Here is a 14,119-nt window from a genome sequence, read left to right as displayed (position 1 = left end):
TGAAAACCATCCATCTTACAGAACACATTCCACTCTTTTGTATCTCTATGTTTACTCATTTTTTGTGATTTTTAATTTATCACTAACATTTATTCTTTCCTTTTTCTTATTTATCTTTGATGGGATTAGTAGCATGCAGAAAGTGCTCATCATCTAAGTGGCACCATCAAACATGGCTTTCAGTCTGTTGCTACAATTACCAGCCTGGCATTATCCAGCAGGACATGGCAGTGCAGTCAGATCAGTGAAATAGCAGATGTTGTTACTCTGGTGTGTCTTCATAAAAATGGAAGGGGTTGTTTTGTGCCTTCCTTTTCATCATAACAGGAGTGGATCAGACTTTTCAGTGTGCTTGTGCCACCACCTGCATGTTCATGGGCAAAGATGGAAAAGTGCAGAGCAATGTAGGAGGAAAGTCTGAGGATCTGGAGAAGAAAAACCTCTGTAGTGGACCATTGAGCCATAAGGCTGGGTGTAGGATCAGGACTCATCTTTCTCAGTAAGCCAGCATTGCCACCTGATTCTGTAAGTGTGCTATTTTATTTCTAACAATAATCCCTAGATAACCAAAAGAATGGATTTATGTCACGAGATTTAAAAATACTAATGATAAGCAATATTAAGCATTGGAACTTTCATTAATATTAAATCCACTTAATCTAATTAAAATTCTATAAAAGGAATGATTCATACAAAATGAACCTTCTAAAACTTTATTGGTTTGTTATTAAGCACATTATATTGTGCATTTGAGTTTCCTGGACCATTTGTATAGATGTACAGGATGGCCCTGGTGTTCTGCATAAAATTATGCTGAATATACAGTATTGGCATTCTATGAAAGAGAAACTTTATTGTGTTATCACTTGCACACTCAGTATGGTATGTGTTCCCACTTAGATATTTAATATCTTTTATCAGATTTTTATGTTACATGGGAAATAAATAAAGTATATATTGTATTTAAGAGTTTATTTGTTACATTTAATTTGTAGTTATTATTGAAGGTATTACCTGTTTTTAGTTTTCCTCTCAAGATTTTCTTTGCTGATATATAGAAATATGATACATTTTTACATTTTGATGTTTTATTCTGTGCCCTTGATCATATTGTTTATTAATTTTAAGTCATTTTCTTTCTGCTGCAGATTTGTAGCAATTTCTCAATTAAAAATCACGATTTCTTGAATTGGACATTTTTACTTCATTCTTTATCCATCATCACAGATACCTACCACTTTATTAATTTATTTATTTTGGTAGTGGGAACATTTTCACTCTGCTCTCTTTTTTTGCAGGCCTCAAGCACATGTAAAAATGTGATTACTTATACTCATACTGTTGCAGTTTAGGTCACCAGAAAGTACTCATCTTGCAGAGTGGTCACGTGCATCTCCACCTCTTCTTCCCTGCAGCTGCAGTTCATCACCACTGTGCTTCTCTGCAGGACTCCACCACTTCAGGTCTCTCAGAGGAGTGGGGTCATGCAGTATGTAACTGCCTCTCTGTATCCTCTTCTTTTACCGAACATAAGATGACCAGTGTTCATCCAACTTCTTGTATGTAGAAGGATTTCTTTTTTTAGAACAAATATCAGTCCAATGTGTGCGAACCACATTTTATCAATCCATTCCTGTGCCATTGGACACTGAGGTAATTCAGCTCTGTCTGACGTTAGGGATGGTGCTGTAGTGACCATAGGCATGCAGATACCATTTCAAGATCCTCCTTTCCTCTCTTTAAATATATACCCCACAGCAGGGTTGCCTAACCCTAAATGAATTCTATATTAATTTTTGATGAAGTTCTCTTGTTTCACATATTTTTTATACTTGCTGACATTCTCAACAACCATGTACAAGAGTTCACACTTCTTGAAATATTGTCAAACACTAGGAGGTGTGATCATAAGGGCAATGAGTATTTAAATTACACAAAAATGGAATAAATGACAAATTGCCCTAAATCCTTTTCAAAGTGCTTCCCTCCATATATACGCACTTATCCCATTGTTCTTGTAACATTTTGCAGGGGTTCTGGAAATAGACTTTTGTGGGTGTCTTTAGTTGCTATGTTGTTCCAGCCTTGAAATCTAGAATCCACATGAAAACATTTCTCTTTTGCAGTGCTTTGTACTTTGGGGGAGACCCAAAGCTCACTCCATGCCAGATTCTGTGAATAAGGTGGATGAGGACATGCCATCATTTTTTGATGATCCTCACTTAAAATGGGTTGATCTTTGACAAAGTGACCAACAGAAAGCAAAATTTCTTCAAGAAATGATATAGGGAAAGTTTATATTCACACAGAGAAGAATGAGACAGGACCCTTATCTCATCCCATATACAAAAATCAAATTAAGAACTTTATTTAAGATTTTGTGCTGTGTAAGTCCTAGAAGAAACCATAGCATAACTTTTGCCCAGTGTCGAAATGGGCAGAAATCTCCTAGGTATGACTGTGCAAGTACAGACAACAAAAGCAAATAAAACAAACAAAATGCATTTCATATGAGATTGCATTAATCTAAAAGTCTTTCATAGGAAAGAAAAAATTTAATAGAGAATAAGACAATTAACATGTTGGGAGAAAATATTTGCAAGCCATGTAGTGACATGTGACTGATACCTAAACTATATAAAGAACTGAAACTACTCAATATGAAGCAAAGTAATAACCCAAGAAAAGAATAGGCAAAATACTTACATTGACATTTCTCAAAAGAAGACACAAATTAATCAACAGATGCATGAAAAACTGATCATCCTCATTAGTCATCAGGAATGGAAATGCAAACTACAAGGAGACATTACCTCACAATCGTTCTGGTGCCTATTGCCTAAAAGATAAATTGTGACTGTGTTTGAGAGAATGTAGGGTAAATTCACCATTTGGTCCCCTTTGGTGGATTTGCACACAAGAACAACATGGAAGTTTCTCCAAAACTCAGGGTTACCATAGGATAGAGGAATTCCATGCCTGGGTATGAACCCAAGGACCTGAAATCAATCTACTGAAGGAATGCCTGCTCTCTCCCCTTCAATGCAGTATTGTTCAACATAGCTAACATACAGCAGCAACTTAAGTTCCTTCATCAGATAAGATGATGAAGAAACTGTGGCATATGCACACAGTGGAATATTATGGAGTCTTAAAAATGGGGAAAGTAGTTTTATTTGCACCAATATAGCTGCATCTGGACAACATTCTGCTGTAAGGGAGGCACAGAAGACAAATACCCATGATCTAAATTACATGTGGAACCTAACAATGTTGAATTCAGATCTATAGAGTAAAGTGAATGTTATCAGATCCTGGCAGGGGATGTTTGATGGGTAGTGGGTAAATATAGGTCAAAATGCACAAAATTTTAATTAAACAGAAAGGTCAAGCTTTACAGATCAGTTGCACCGAATAGTAACTATAATAGCAATGCATGAAATATTTTTCACCTGCTGATAAAAATATATTTTCAATGTTTCACACCCAGAAGTGGTAAGTGTACTGGGGATAGATTAGTTAATTAGGTTCTTTGAAACATTGCATTTTGTAAACATATCATGCTGTGTCCCACAAATACTTGCAATTATTATTTTTCAATGAATGAATAAATATAGTTTCCAAAGGAAAAACTGTAAAAGTAAAAATATTCCAAGGAAAGAAGCCCTCACTTCGTTACTGAAAATGTCTAACTCATAATGGTAGATTCATTGGAAATGCACAAGCAGAAAAATCAATATAGAATCAGACAGAAAGATAAAATCAGGAACTAGGTTGAAATAATTTTATAGATTAACCCTGAAAATTAGAAATCAAGTTACTTATTCATTCCAATATGTGGATGAAAGTATGTGGAGGAAGTCTATGTATCAATTTAGATAGATGTAGAGATAGAGCAAAAGAAATTCATTCAAAAGTTTTCAGAAATGTTAACATCCCACCCTTGTAAATGATATCTAAATTTAAATTACAGTATTTTTACCTTAAAACAGATTCAAAAATGACTTGGATGCAGATATATTTTGTTAAAAATGTGGATATGTTAATTGCCTTGATTGGAGCAAATATTTCAAAACAGTTACAGGGATCATATCAAGTTCTGTGTCTTACAGTCACACAAATTTTAACTTTTAGGAGATATACCTCCTCAGTGATAAAACATTGAAGTTGAGGTATCTCATGCATCAGAAGAGGGTGAGCCCATGTCCAGACCTTCACTAGGACATGAGCACTGGTGGACAGGAGGTCCATGGGGCCAAACACCACTTACTTCTGCCAAGAGCAATAAGTACTGAAATGCAGGGAGACTGATACACCTGTTGTTCTAGGGCTGGACTGGGGCTCAGTGGGCACCAGTGCCTCCATGCTGATGTTTTCCCAGACAGGGCTTCTAGATGAAACAAGAGGAGTATTTGGGACTAAGTTCTCAAACACAATATAGCCAATATGTATTTCAGCCACCAGTTTGCAGATTCAGCTATTGGAAGTCAGAGAAACAAAACATTTCTCATTTGGAGTGAAGTCATTTTTATGTGCTATTTTGTGTGCTATTGGATGAAAAAGGTGCACCACACAGGGCATCTGATTCCTTTTCCTCATTGCTCACCAAGTTTTCATGGATCAAGGTTGGCCTGCTTGTTTTCATCTGGATTACACACAGAAACAAAACACTTCCAAGGTAGTTTTTCGGAAGGTCATTTATTCGTGTGTCTTGATTTTGTATTGACTGAGCAAAAGGGTTTTAGCAGATGCAGCAAAAGGGGGTTGAGGGTCTCAGATTCCAAAGCCCCACTATGTCTTTAGTCCTTAATTGTCCCCTTTTAATCACAGTGTGACCCATCACAGCCTGAGTTGAAGAGTGGGTGCAGAGAGCACAGTGCAGACAGCAGGGTCTTCTCACAGGACCACTCAGTGTGCTTCTCCAGGTTGGTCAGATCCAGCACCTGAGGTTCTCTCAATAGCACAGGTGTCTGTTAAGGTGGAACATAAAAAGCATACCCAGATCCTTACAGTGCCTGTTTAGTTTCTAGCTCAAAATCATTCCAAATATTTTCAAAATATTTTTGCAATGTGAACCAAACTTCCAGTTTTAGGAATGAGAAATAAAATGTATGACATATACAACAAGACAAGCAAGAACATGAAGATGTAGATTTTTACTTCATCAAAAAAACCTGTACACAACAAAACAATGTATAGGCAACTAAAAATAGATGATTCACAGGTGTAGATTTCAACTTATAAAAGAACATCAAATATCCATTACACTATCTTCATCTGATAGACTATTATTTAAATTTTAGTGATAAAAATCTTTGACTGCAACTCAGAGAATCTGTTGAACATTCTTCGCAGGGCAGCATTGATCTCTCTGTTGCGTAGACAGTAGATAATGGGGTTCAAGAATGGGGGCACCATGGTGTAGAACATGGAAGTCAGCAGATTCCCAAGGGATGGTTTGCTTGGAATGGGACCTAACCCAGCCACTGACACCGAAATGAGAAACAAAAAGAGAATGGCCAGCTGTGGGGTACAGGTGGACATGGCTTTGTTACGGGCTTTCACTGAATGAGCCTTATGCACAGCTGAAAATATATTAACATATGAAAAAAACATGAAGGCAAAACATACCAAGACAATGCAAAAACTTAAAGCCACCATTATAAATTCAGAGTATTGGACATCTGAAGATGAAATCCTCAGAATTTGAGGTACATCACAGAAATATTGCTGGATCACATTGGTCTTGGTGAAGGGAAGCCTGAACAGAGCCCCTGTGTGGATAACAGAGTAGACCAGACCAGAGGCCCAGGAGCAAGCTGAGGCCTGGGAGCACAGACTCGGGGTGATGATGAGCCCATAGTGCAGAGGGTGGCAAATGGCCATGTAGCGGTCATAGGACATGACCACCAGGAGGGCAATCTCCACTGCTCCACATATTGTGAACAGGAAAATCTGTGCAGCACACTCTGCCAGGGATATGGTCTTACTGCCTGTCATGGAATTCACTACAGCTCTGGGAACAACAACTGAGATGCTGCCGAGGTCTAGAAGGGCCACATTGCTAATAAAAAAGTACATGGGAGAGTGCAGGCGTGCATCTGTCACGATGACGGTGACAGTCACAAGATTCCCTGTTAGTGCTCCCAGATAAATCACTAAGAACAGCACACCTTGCAGAACCTGGAGCTCCCAGGAGCCTGTGACACCCATGAGGAGGAATTCTGTGAAGACAGTGAGGTTGTCCATGTCCATCTGCTGTGGTCTCTGCAGAGTCAGAGGTTAAAGTGAACAGAGGATTCTGCTCCAAGCTGAATGCAAAGCAACTGGTAAAACTACAGAGTGGTTTCTACCCAGGAACATCAGAGTATAGTTAAGGATAAAATAAGGTATATTGAACATACATATTTCTATTTTGCTTTTCCCCCCAAATGCTCATATCCTTTTATTTTTTACATTCATAGGATGACAGAATAAAGCATTACAGTATTTAAAGTGCAATCACTTCCCATAATCTTTCATTTATTGGCTACTTTTAAGAGTGTGTTTTCTAGATCTACCTGGACACCTAATTATTTTCTCCTTCACATCAGTTTTAACATTTTTTAAAATTTGGTTTTCTGTGTTCATGCTTGTGAATTTCTTATGGCAGATAGCTTTATCACTAGTATCAAGCCTTCTCTAGGAAATGTCTATTTCTCAGAGAGGTCATTTGGGCACTTATGATTCTTGTGTCTGTGCTAAGCTCCCACCTTACCAATTTATTAAGGATCAGAAGTTGCTATTTATTTGGCTTCACACCCAGTCCTTAGATACTGGGATACAGTGGTGGTTATGGCACCAGACAATCTCAGTGTTGTGATACAGGAGAGAAAAACTCACTACATCAGGTAGGACATCCTGGCAAATGTAGTACACAATTAGCAATATTGGTACCATCAAGCACAGCCTAGAAACTGAAAAACTTTATTAACTATTAACTTGGTAACTTTAATCACAGTAGCAAGATGTATGGTTATGTAACACAATCCAGCATAAATCAGGAGCTTGAATGCAATGAGTTTCCTCTTAGTGTGGTGAGTTTACCCACTAGGGGGGGGGGAAGTTTAAGAGGGATAGAGGGCAACACAGGGAGTGAGATGAAGAGAGATGTAGTAGAGCCAAGACTAGAGGACAGCAGATGATCAGCCAAGGTTTGGGAAACTGGAGAAGAGGCCAGGAAAGAAAGTGTGAAGGATAAAGCAAAAGAAAATCAGAGTGAACCAGAAAGACAAGAAAGGATTTACACTCACAAGGAAATATAGTCAACTCCAGAGAGAGAGTTGAGCAAAGAAAGAGGATGTGCAGAACAAGGTAAACATAACCATAGAAACTAAAAAACAAACAAACAAAACAAAGAATGAGGAAACAAAACCAACCAAGGAAGAAATATAATTAAAAGGACAAAGTAAAATTCCTCCGGAGTCCACAGTCCTCTGGCAGTGTCCAAGGCAGGTAGTGTCCCAGAACCAGGCTGAGCCTCCCCACCTGGTCTGGTAGAGTTTGATCTGTGGGAGCTGGGCTGGTCTAAGCCAGCAGCTTTGGGTGTCCCTCTCTGGCCCACCCAAGCCTTCTCCCACTGCTGTGGTGCCCAGGGCTGCTCTCTGTGCCAAGCACATTTTGCTGCACTGGGTCACATGGTCTTTGCACAGCCTCCTGTTTCACCCCAGCTGGCACTTTTCTATCCTGTCCTGACTCACTTGGTGGGAGCTGCACTGCTGGACCTGGGACCTCCTCTCCATGGGGTGAATTGCCCTTGCTAAAATCCCACATGCTTCTGTGTCTTCCTCTTGAGTTGCTGGTCACAAATCACATTTTTCAGCGGCGCTGAGGTCCCAACATTGAAGGAAATGACTGAAAAAGTAACAAAAGCAAGGGCATGGACTGGAAGCCCTGCCTCTGTGTTTTCCAGAGACAGCAGCAGTGCCCTTTGTGAGGAGGAGGCTAAAGGGACCAGAGGCTTCTCCCAAATCCAGCCTGTGTGGCTTGAGTGAGCTGCTTCTTTTCAGACCATCAATTTCCGGGGCACTTCCCAGTGTGGGGATTCCCTGGCAGCCCAGTGGGCTGGTGCACTGTTTTATCATGTCCAGGGCTGTGTTTGATTTGATCTACTGGTCTCTTACTTCAGACTGATCTGGGCATCAGGAAGTGTGGCCCTCGGTTCTTCCAGTTACCTGTGTTTCAGTTGATTTTCCTCTGAGTTTGTCCAGCGTGGCTCCTCCTCCTCCTCCTCCTCCTCCTCTCAGGCACATTGACTCTTGGACTTTGCTTCAGGTTTCTGTGGCTCTCTGGGACATTGTCTCTGAGAGCTTCTGTAATGGTGCTCAGTTTGGTTTGGGAATCCCCCATGTGCTCCTCACTCTCTAGGTCCTGGGCTGTGATGTGGTCCTTCTGTGGCTGACGCTCTGCTCAGTTTTCCCTAACAAATCTAATGCATGGACCTGGGCTGCCATGGACAATGACTTTGATCTGAAGGACACCAGGCCGGTCATCCACTCCACCCCCCACTTTAAGAGCTCTTCCGGACCTGTGTGTGAACCCTTCCTCCCTTTCACCATCATCTGTGCGAGATGTTATTTCGCATGGGAGCAAAAATCCCATTTTCCTACTGGCTGTTTATGGCCAAATCCCTTCTTGTACCTGCTTGGCAGTGTATTTTGTCTCAAAGCAAATGAACAAAAATAACTGCTTGAAGTCCTCCACATGCACCTTCTACTAGGCATGCAGTGTAATCTGTGATGGGAGCCGATGCTCTCCGCAGACCTGTGCTCCATTTGCTTTCATGGCTTGTGCTAAAATCTCCTTCTTCTACAATCATTATTGGAATTTATTTACCTGTGCTCATGTTAAAGCATTAAAAATCATAAACAATCTGCTCAGAGATCATTTTTCAGTACTAAATTTAGTTACATCAAAACCTACCTAAGTAGTTTTAAATTTTATTGGTGAAAAACAGCATTGATATAATGTAGAAAATATTAGCATCTACATATTTGTTAACATTTTATATGTAATTAATTTACAGTTACACAAACATTGACAATGTTTCTGCCTTTTATGTGGATAGTAATGATGATTTCATACATTCATTTGGGTCTCCAGTTTTTTAAAATACATTTTATTTGAATGGATTTCTCTGATCATCCTTTGAATACATGTGGTTTCTTCTCTTAGTCTTGCTTTGCTAAATGAAGAGAAAATCCTTTGAGCATAGAATATTGCTATTAGCATCAGTAGTGACTATTTAAACTGGTACTACTGACATTTTGTAGGTCACTGATGCAAACCACATCATGCCTATTTTAAATTTCCTCTATCAAAATAGCAGAGATGGCGCATAAAAAAATCTGCTTCTTACCTTCATCTCTTATTCTGTGTAATAATTGCTGAATTTATCTTACATTTATATTTTTCACCAGCATCAGGATCCAGTGCAGTAGAGGACATCCATGGATTTTTCTTTCTTTCCCATCTTCTTTCCACTCCTATTTTGAAATTATTTGTCTTACAATTTAAAATGTAGACAACAGCATGACTGCAACTGCTAATTTTCCATATATTATTAAATGTGTCATATATAACAGTGTAAGCAAGGATCAGCATTACATTTAATATCTTATAAAATTTAGCTATGATCATAAACTTCCCATAATAACAATACTATATAACTCACATCTTTTGTTCTGCTAACTTACAGACTATATTTCCCTATGTGATTTGGTTTGTGTGAAATGCCCATTTTATCTCCTTGTAGACTTCTTAGTTGGTATTTTAAATCAAGCTCAAAGAACTATTTAATTCCTGGGCCCGCTATTTACTTCCAAGGTGATTTGCAATTACTGTGATATCTGCCTTCTGTCCTGACCCACACAGTATGTAAAACACAGATCTTCAGAGAGCATCTAGGAACTAATTACCTGAAACAAATTAAAATCTAGAACAATGTGTCTATTCTGGAAGCACACATACATCATATGTGCTTCAGATAGTTACATGGGTTTAAGATTTTAAAGCATTCCACAGGTGTTTGTATGCCATGTGTTCATTAGCAATGTTAATAGAAATACATATATTAATATCTACAAAATTACTTGAGCTATGAAAGTGTAAACAAGGACTAAAATGTAAGATAGACATTGTGAAATAGGAAGAAACTTCAAATGGGAAAGGGAACTGGGAAAGGAGGGAGGAAAAAAAGAGAAAAGAAGGAAAAATGAAATAAAGCTATTGTAAATGAGGAGAGGAAGGGGGTTGAAGGGATGGTAAGGAAAGGGGAGAAAAGAAGAATCAAGACATATGCACGAATACAAAATCCCTATGATGGATGCGATCTTTGTATATACCTAAAATGTACCAATAAACTTAATTAATTAAAAATAATTACCTGAGCAGTGAAGTAATGAGTCTAAGTTCACTAACATGAATTTTGTGTCTACACAATGTTTAGAGATTCAGTGGGATCCTTGCTTCTGCTTCTTTCTTCAGTGAGTAAATCCAGACTCAGTTCTCAGTGAGACACCCAGTGTGGACCATGCATGCAACCCAGCCTCTGAAATACCTGTGAGCCTGCCGAGTCTTTACCAAGGGCACATGGGGGTCACCTTCTAATGAGTCCTGGTGGCCAAGTGATCCCAGCCTCCAAGGAGCTCAGCCTCTAATTGCCCAGGATTCATAGCCACACCAGTGCAACTAATAGAATTTTCAATACAATTTAGAAGAATTCAATTATGTGTGTGGTAGTATATTAAAAATGGAAACACTGAAAAAAGTTTCATACATTACTGGATAGTCAATTATATCCCAAATTCACATGTTATTATTACAGGAAATTACTTGTTATAGTAAATAATAGAATGTTGGCATTGGCTAGTCAGTGTGGTATGAGAAGACCCCATCTCTCTGTGAACTGCTATTTCTCAGAGGAAAAATAGATGTTGTTAGAGAGTCATTCATGACCCATACTTCAGTCTAAAAAGCTGAATCAGAGCATAACAAATTCACTAGCAGGTCTTCAGTTTTCATACATCAATTATGTTTTAAGAAATGATAGGTTTTTTGTGTTGGTATGGAATAAATGAAGAATCCCAGCCAGTATGTGGATGTAAAATTAAAGTAACATTCCCCTTCCTCATCCTATAGCAGTGGAGGGCAGTATTTTTAACGTGGTTCAGACAAACCCCCAAACTGCAACAGAATGAAGAGATGGGGTTGCATTTTCCTTCAATGCCTCCAGTTCCTGCTGGCTCCACCTCCAAGGCTCCATAGACTCTAACCTCCACACTGGTAACCATGCTGCCCACACCTGCCCTTGGGGACACACGCATGTGAACACTGCACAGCACACTCAGACTGCATCTGTACCAGCCCCACCAGGAGCAGGAGGGGTCAGCACAGAGAGGCCCCTGGAGAGGGCTCCTAAGAGAAGTTCCAAAATTGGAGTACTGAACTTGTGAAAGTGTTGTCAGCCCACCATCAAATGCAAGACAATTCTGGCACATTCCTTTTCACTTGAATTAGCTTTCATAAAAGTAATGATTATGCTTAGACCCTGTATATATTCTGAGTTCTAATTGTGTGTGTGTGTGTAGTCATAAATACTGTTTAAAAATGAAATAATTTGAACTGTATGTATTGATAACCAGGGCCAAATGTTTGAAGATCGCCTGGCACACATTCTATGGGAAACTGGGTGGGAGACCAAAGCCTGGGCGGAACTTTCCTTGAGGTGCCCAATGGGGTCATAGAAAGGCATCCTCCACCTCAGGTTGTTCCCTCCCATGCCAGCATCAACCAGTTTCAAGGACTGAAACAATGAAGTCTGATAAAAAGAAAATACACATTTGGATATAGTTCACAAATTATGAGAGTCTGATGAACTTTCCCTGAGCACTGGATCACATGCTTGGTTGCTTCTTCTTTGTGAGAATCTAATAAAAGTGAGGAATGTTATCAGTTTGGGGCTCTTTGTCCACTAGAGCCAAGAGTCACCTGCACCTCCTCTTCCAAATTTTCTCTGTGCCTTTAGTATTTTACTCTCCTTGGTTTCCTGGTTGCGGATATCCTTGTAGGCTGGTTTCTAAAGCATTCAAAACTATTTTAGTTCTGGATTATTATTTATTTTGTCATCATTAATTTATCACTAATATTTACTCTCTTCTTTCACTTATTTATATTTGTGATGGGATTCACAGGGTGCAGAGAACACTCCTCATCTAAATGTCACCAAAAAGCATGTTGTCCAGTCTTTTGGTTACAGTCTCCACTCTACATGTATCCAGCTGGAACAAGAAAATGCATTTCAGGTTAATGAGATACTAGCAGGTGTGATGTGTATGTTCTCCTGTGCGTTATCATAACAAAGGAAAGTGGTCCATTTCTACGTTCCTCTTCACAGCAATAGAAGTGAATCTCACTTAGAATTCTGGTATTTCATCAACAGTACATTCAACAGCAATTGATTGAAAAAGTGTCAGAGCGATGTTAGAGAAGACTTTTGGATACCTGGAGACTGGCACTGTATTTAGGACCAGGTTTAACACATGGCTGACTTACGGCCTCATCTCTAGCTCTGGTGGGGCAACTGGGCCTACTCTGTCTCTTTTGGAAAATGAGTTTACACGTCAATGGGCAATTTACATAGTGAACAACCCACACCAGGGAACCTCACAAAGCTTCCATTGCTCATATCCATTTCCTTCTTAGGGAAGGTCTTTTACCAGGAAGAGGAAATGGGTTCAACACGGGCAAGACACAGATTGCTGCAAGCTGCTGTTACCTGGTGGGTGTTACCTGGGTAACAAGACCCTTCTTGCTGACTGGGCAAGTCTTCTACTCACCCACCCCTCCTGACCTCTGCCATCCACCAGAAGCCCACATCCCTCTCTCTGTCCACTTCTGGGCAAGCCTCAGCTCTCTGGCTCTCTGGAGTCTCATGCTGTGTGAACATGTCTCCTGTGTTTAGGCAGGTAATAAAACTTTTATATTTTTCTTTGTTAATCTATTTTCAATTCATTTCACAAACTGAAATCATCAGTCCTTCAGAATGAAAATGTAAATTCCTTATATTTCACAGCAGTATTAAAGGAGGACACAATAAAATATTAGAATTCAAAATGTTGCTCTTTTGTTCAAGCAGGCGACTGGAATTGTAAACTCAGCCCCAACAAAAAATTAGAGAGACAAAGTTAAAGGGAAGGAAAACACTTTAATTGTAAAAAGGAAAAAGAAGGAGGGGGAGGAGATAGATAGCTACCATGATGAGGAAGAATCAGGTAGGGAGCTCCAGGAAGGTGGAGGGCCTGTGGCCTTCATTCTGGGCTCTCTGTATGGGGCAGGGTCAGACCCTTCCCCACCTGGACCTTTGAATACCTGCATCAGCTTGCAGGCAACTCTGTCTAAGTCATTTGTTCTCCTGGTCTATGTGCAGATTCTTTCTGTATGCTGCTTCACTTGTCCTTGACCTACATTTCAGGACTTTATGTTTCAGGTGGTTCATCTCTTCACAAGAGCGTTCCTCATTCATGGTTAGCTTAGAGTTAGAAAGAGGGTGTGTGGATGTCTGTTGTACTCTGTAAGTCTGACATGAATGTCATGACTGTAAAGTGGAATATATGAGGACACTATAGGAAATTATATATATATATATATATATATATATATATATATATATATATATATAATATATTGCCCTGCTTCTCAGAGGAATTTCTCTAGTAAAGTTTGCCTTTATCTCCTTCTACTCAAGAATGGCTAGAAGACAAAATGTGTCCCTTACTCTCTTGTCTACAGCCCCTGCCCCTACAAAAGCAAGTCAAAACAAAAACTCAACAAACCACAGAAAAATTCTGTAGGAGACATACAAAGAAAAAAATAAACATAGATTTAGAGATACATACTTAAGTCTAACTAGAATAATATCTACTTGTGGATATACATTTCTAACATCACCTGGCACTTATTCAGTGTTGGGAGAACTTTTTTCCCCTAAGAATTCTTCCTAATAACTAGTTCTAAACAGAGTACTAAGTAATTCTGTTGTGATATTGCACTTACTGTGAGCACATGCTACCACACAGAGTCC

General features: G+C 39.4%; 1 protein-coding gene across 1 annotated transcript; it reads right to left on the bottom strand.

The window, feature by feature from the left end:
• Positions 1-4,820: 4,820 nt before the first annotated feature.
• LOC147826520 (olfactory receptor 14I1-like) lies at positions 4,821-6,249 on the bottom strand. Its single transcript, XM_087181058.1, has 2 exons — positions 5,632-6,249; positions 4,821-4,970 (listed from the first exon to the last, which is right to left on the bottom strand). Exons 1-2 carry the CDS (start codon positions 6,247-6,249, stop codon positions 4,821-4,823), a joined length of 768 nt encoding a protein of 255 aa, XP_087037184.1.
• Positions 6,250-14,119: the final 7,870 nt, after the last annotated feature.

The sequence above is a fragment of the Heterocephalus glaber genome, unplaced genomic scaffold (genome assembly GCF_053883595.1).
Source record: "Heterocephalus glaber isolate CG9 unplaced genomic scaffold, H.glaber_assembly_v1.0 deba00001466, whole genome shotgun sequence".
NCBI classification, from domain to species: domain Eukaryota; kingdom Metazoa; phylum Chordata; class Mammalia; order Rodentia; family Bathyergidae; genus Heterocephalus; species Heterocephalus glaber.
The sequence above is the reverse complement of the archived record's forward strand: the minus strand, read 5'-3'. Positions and strand labels throughout refer to the sequence as shown.

Bases quoted from the DNA above. Each gene is read 5' to 3' on its own strand.
- LOC147826520 (XM_087181058.1), bottom strand. From the start codon at position 6,249: ATGGACAACCTCACTGTCTTCACAGAATTCCTCCTCATGGGTGTCACA. The intron at 4,971-5,631 runs GTATGTTTTGCC...CCACCTTAACAG, and splicing joins TAAGTTTTTGCATTGTCTTG to ACACCTGTGCTATTGAGAGA.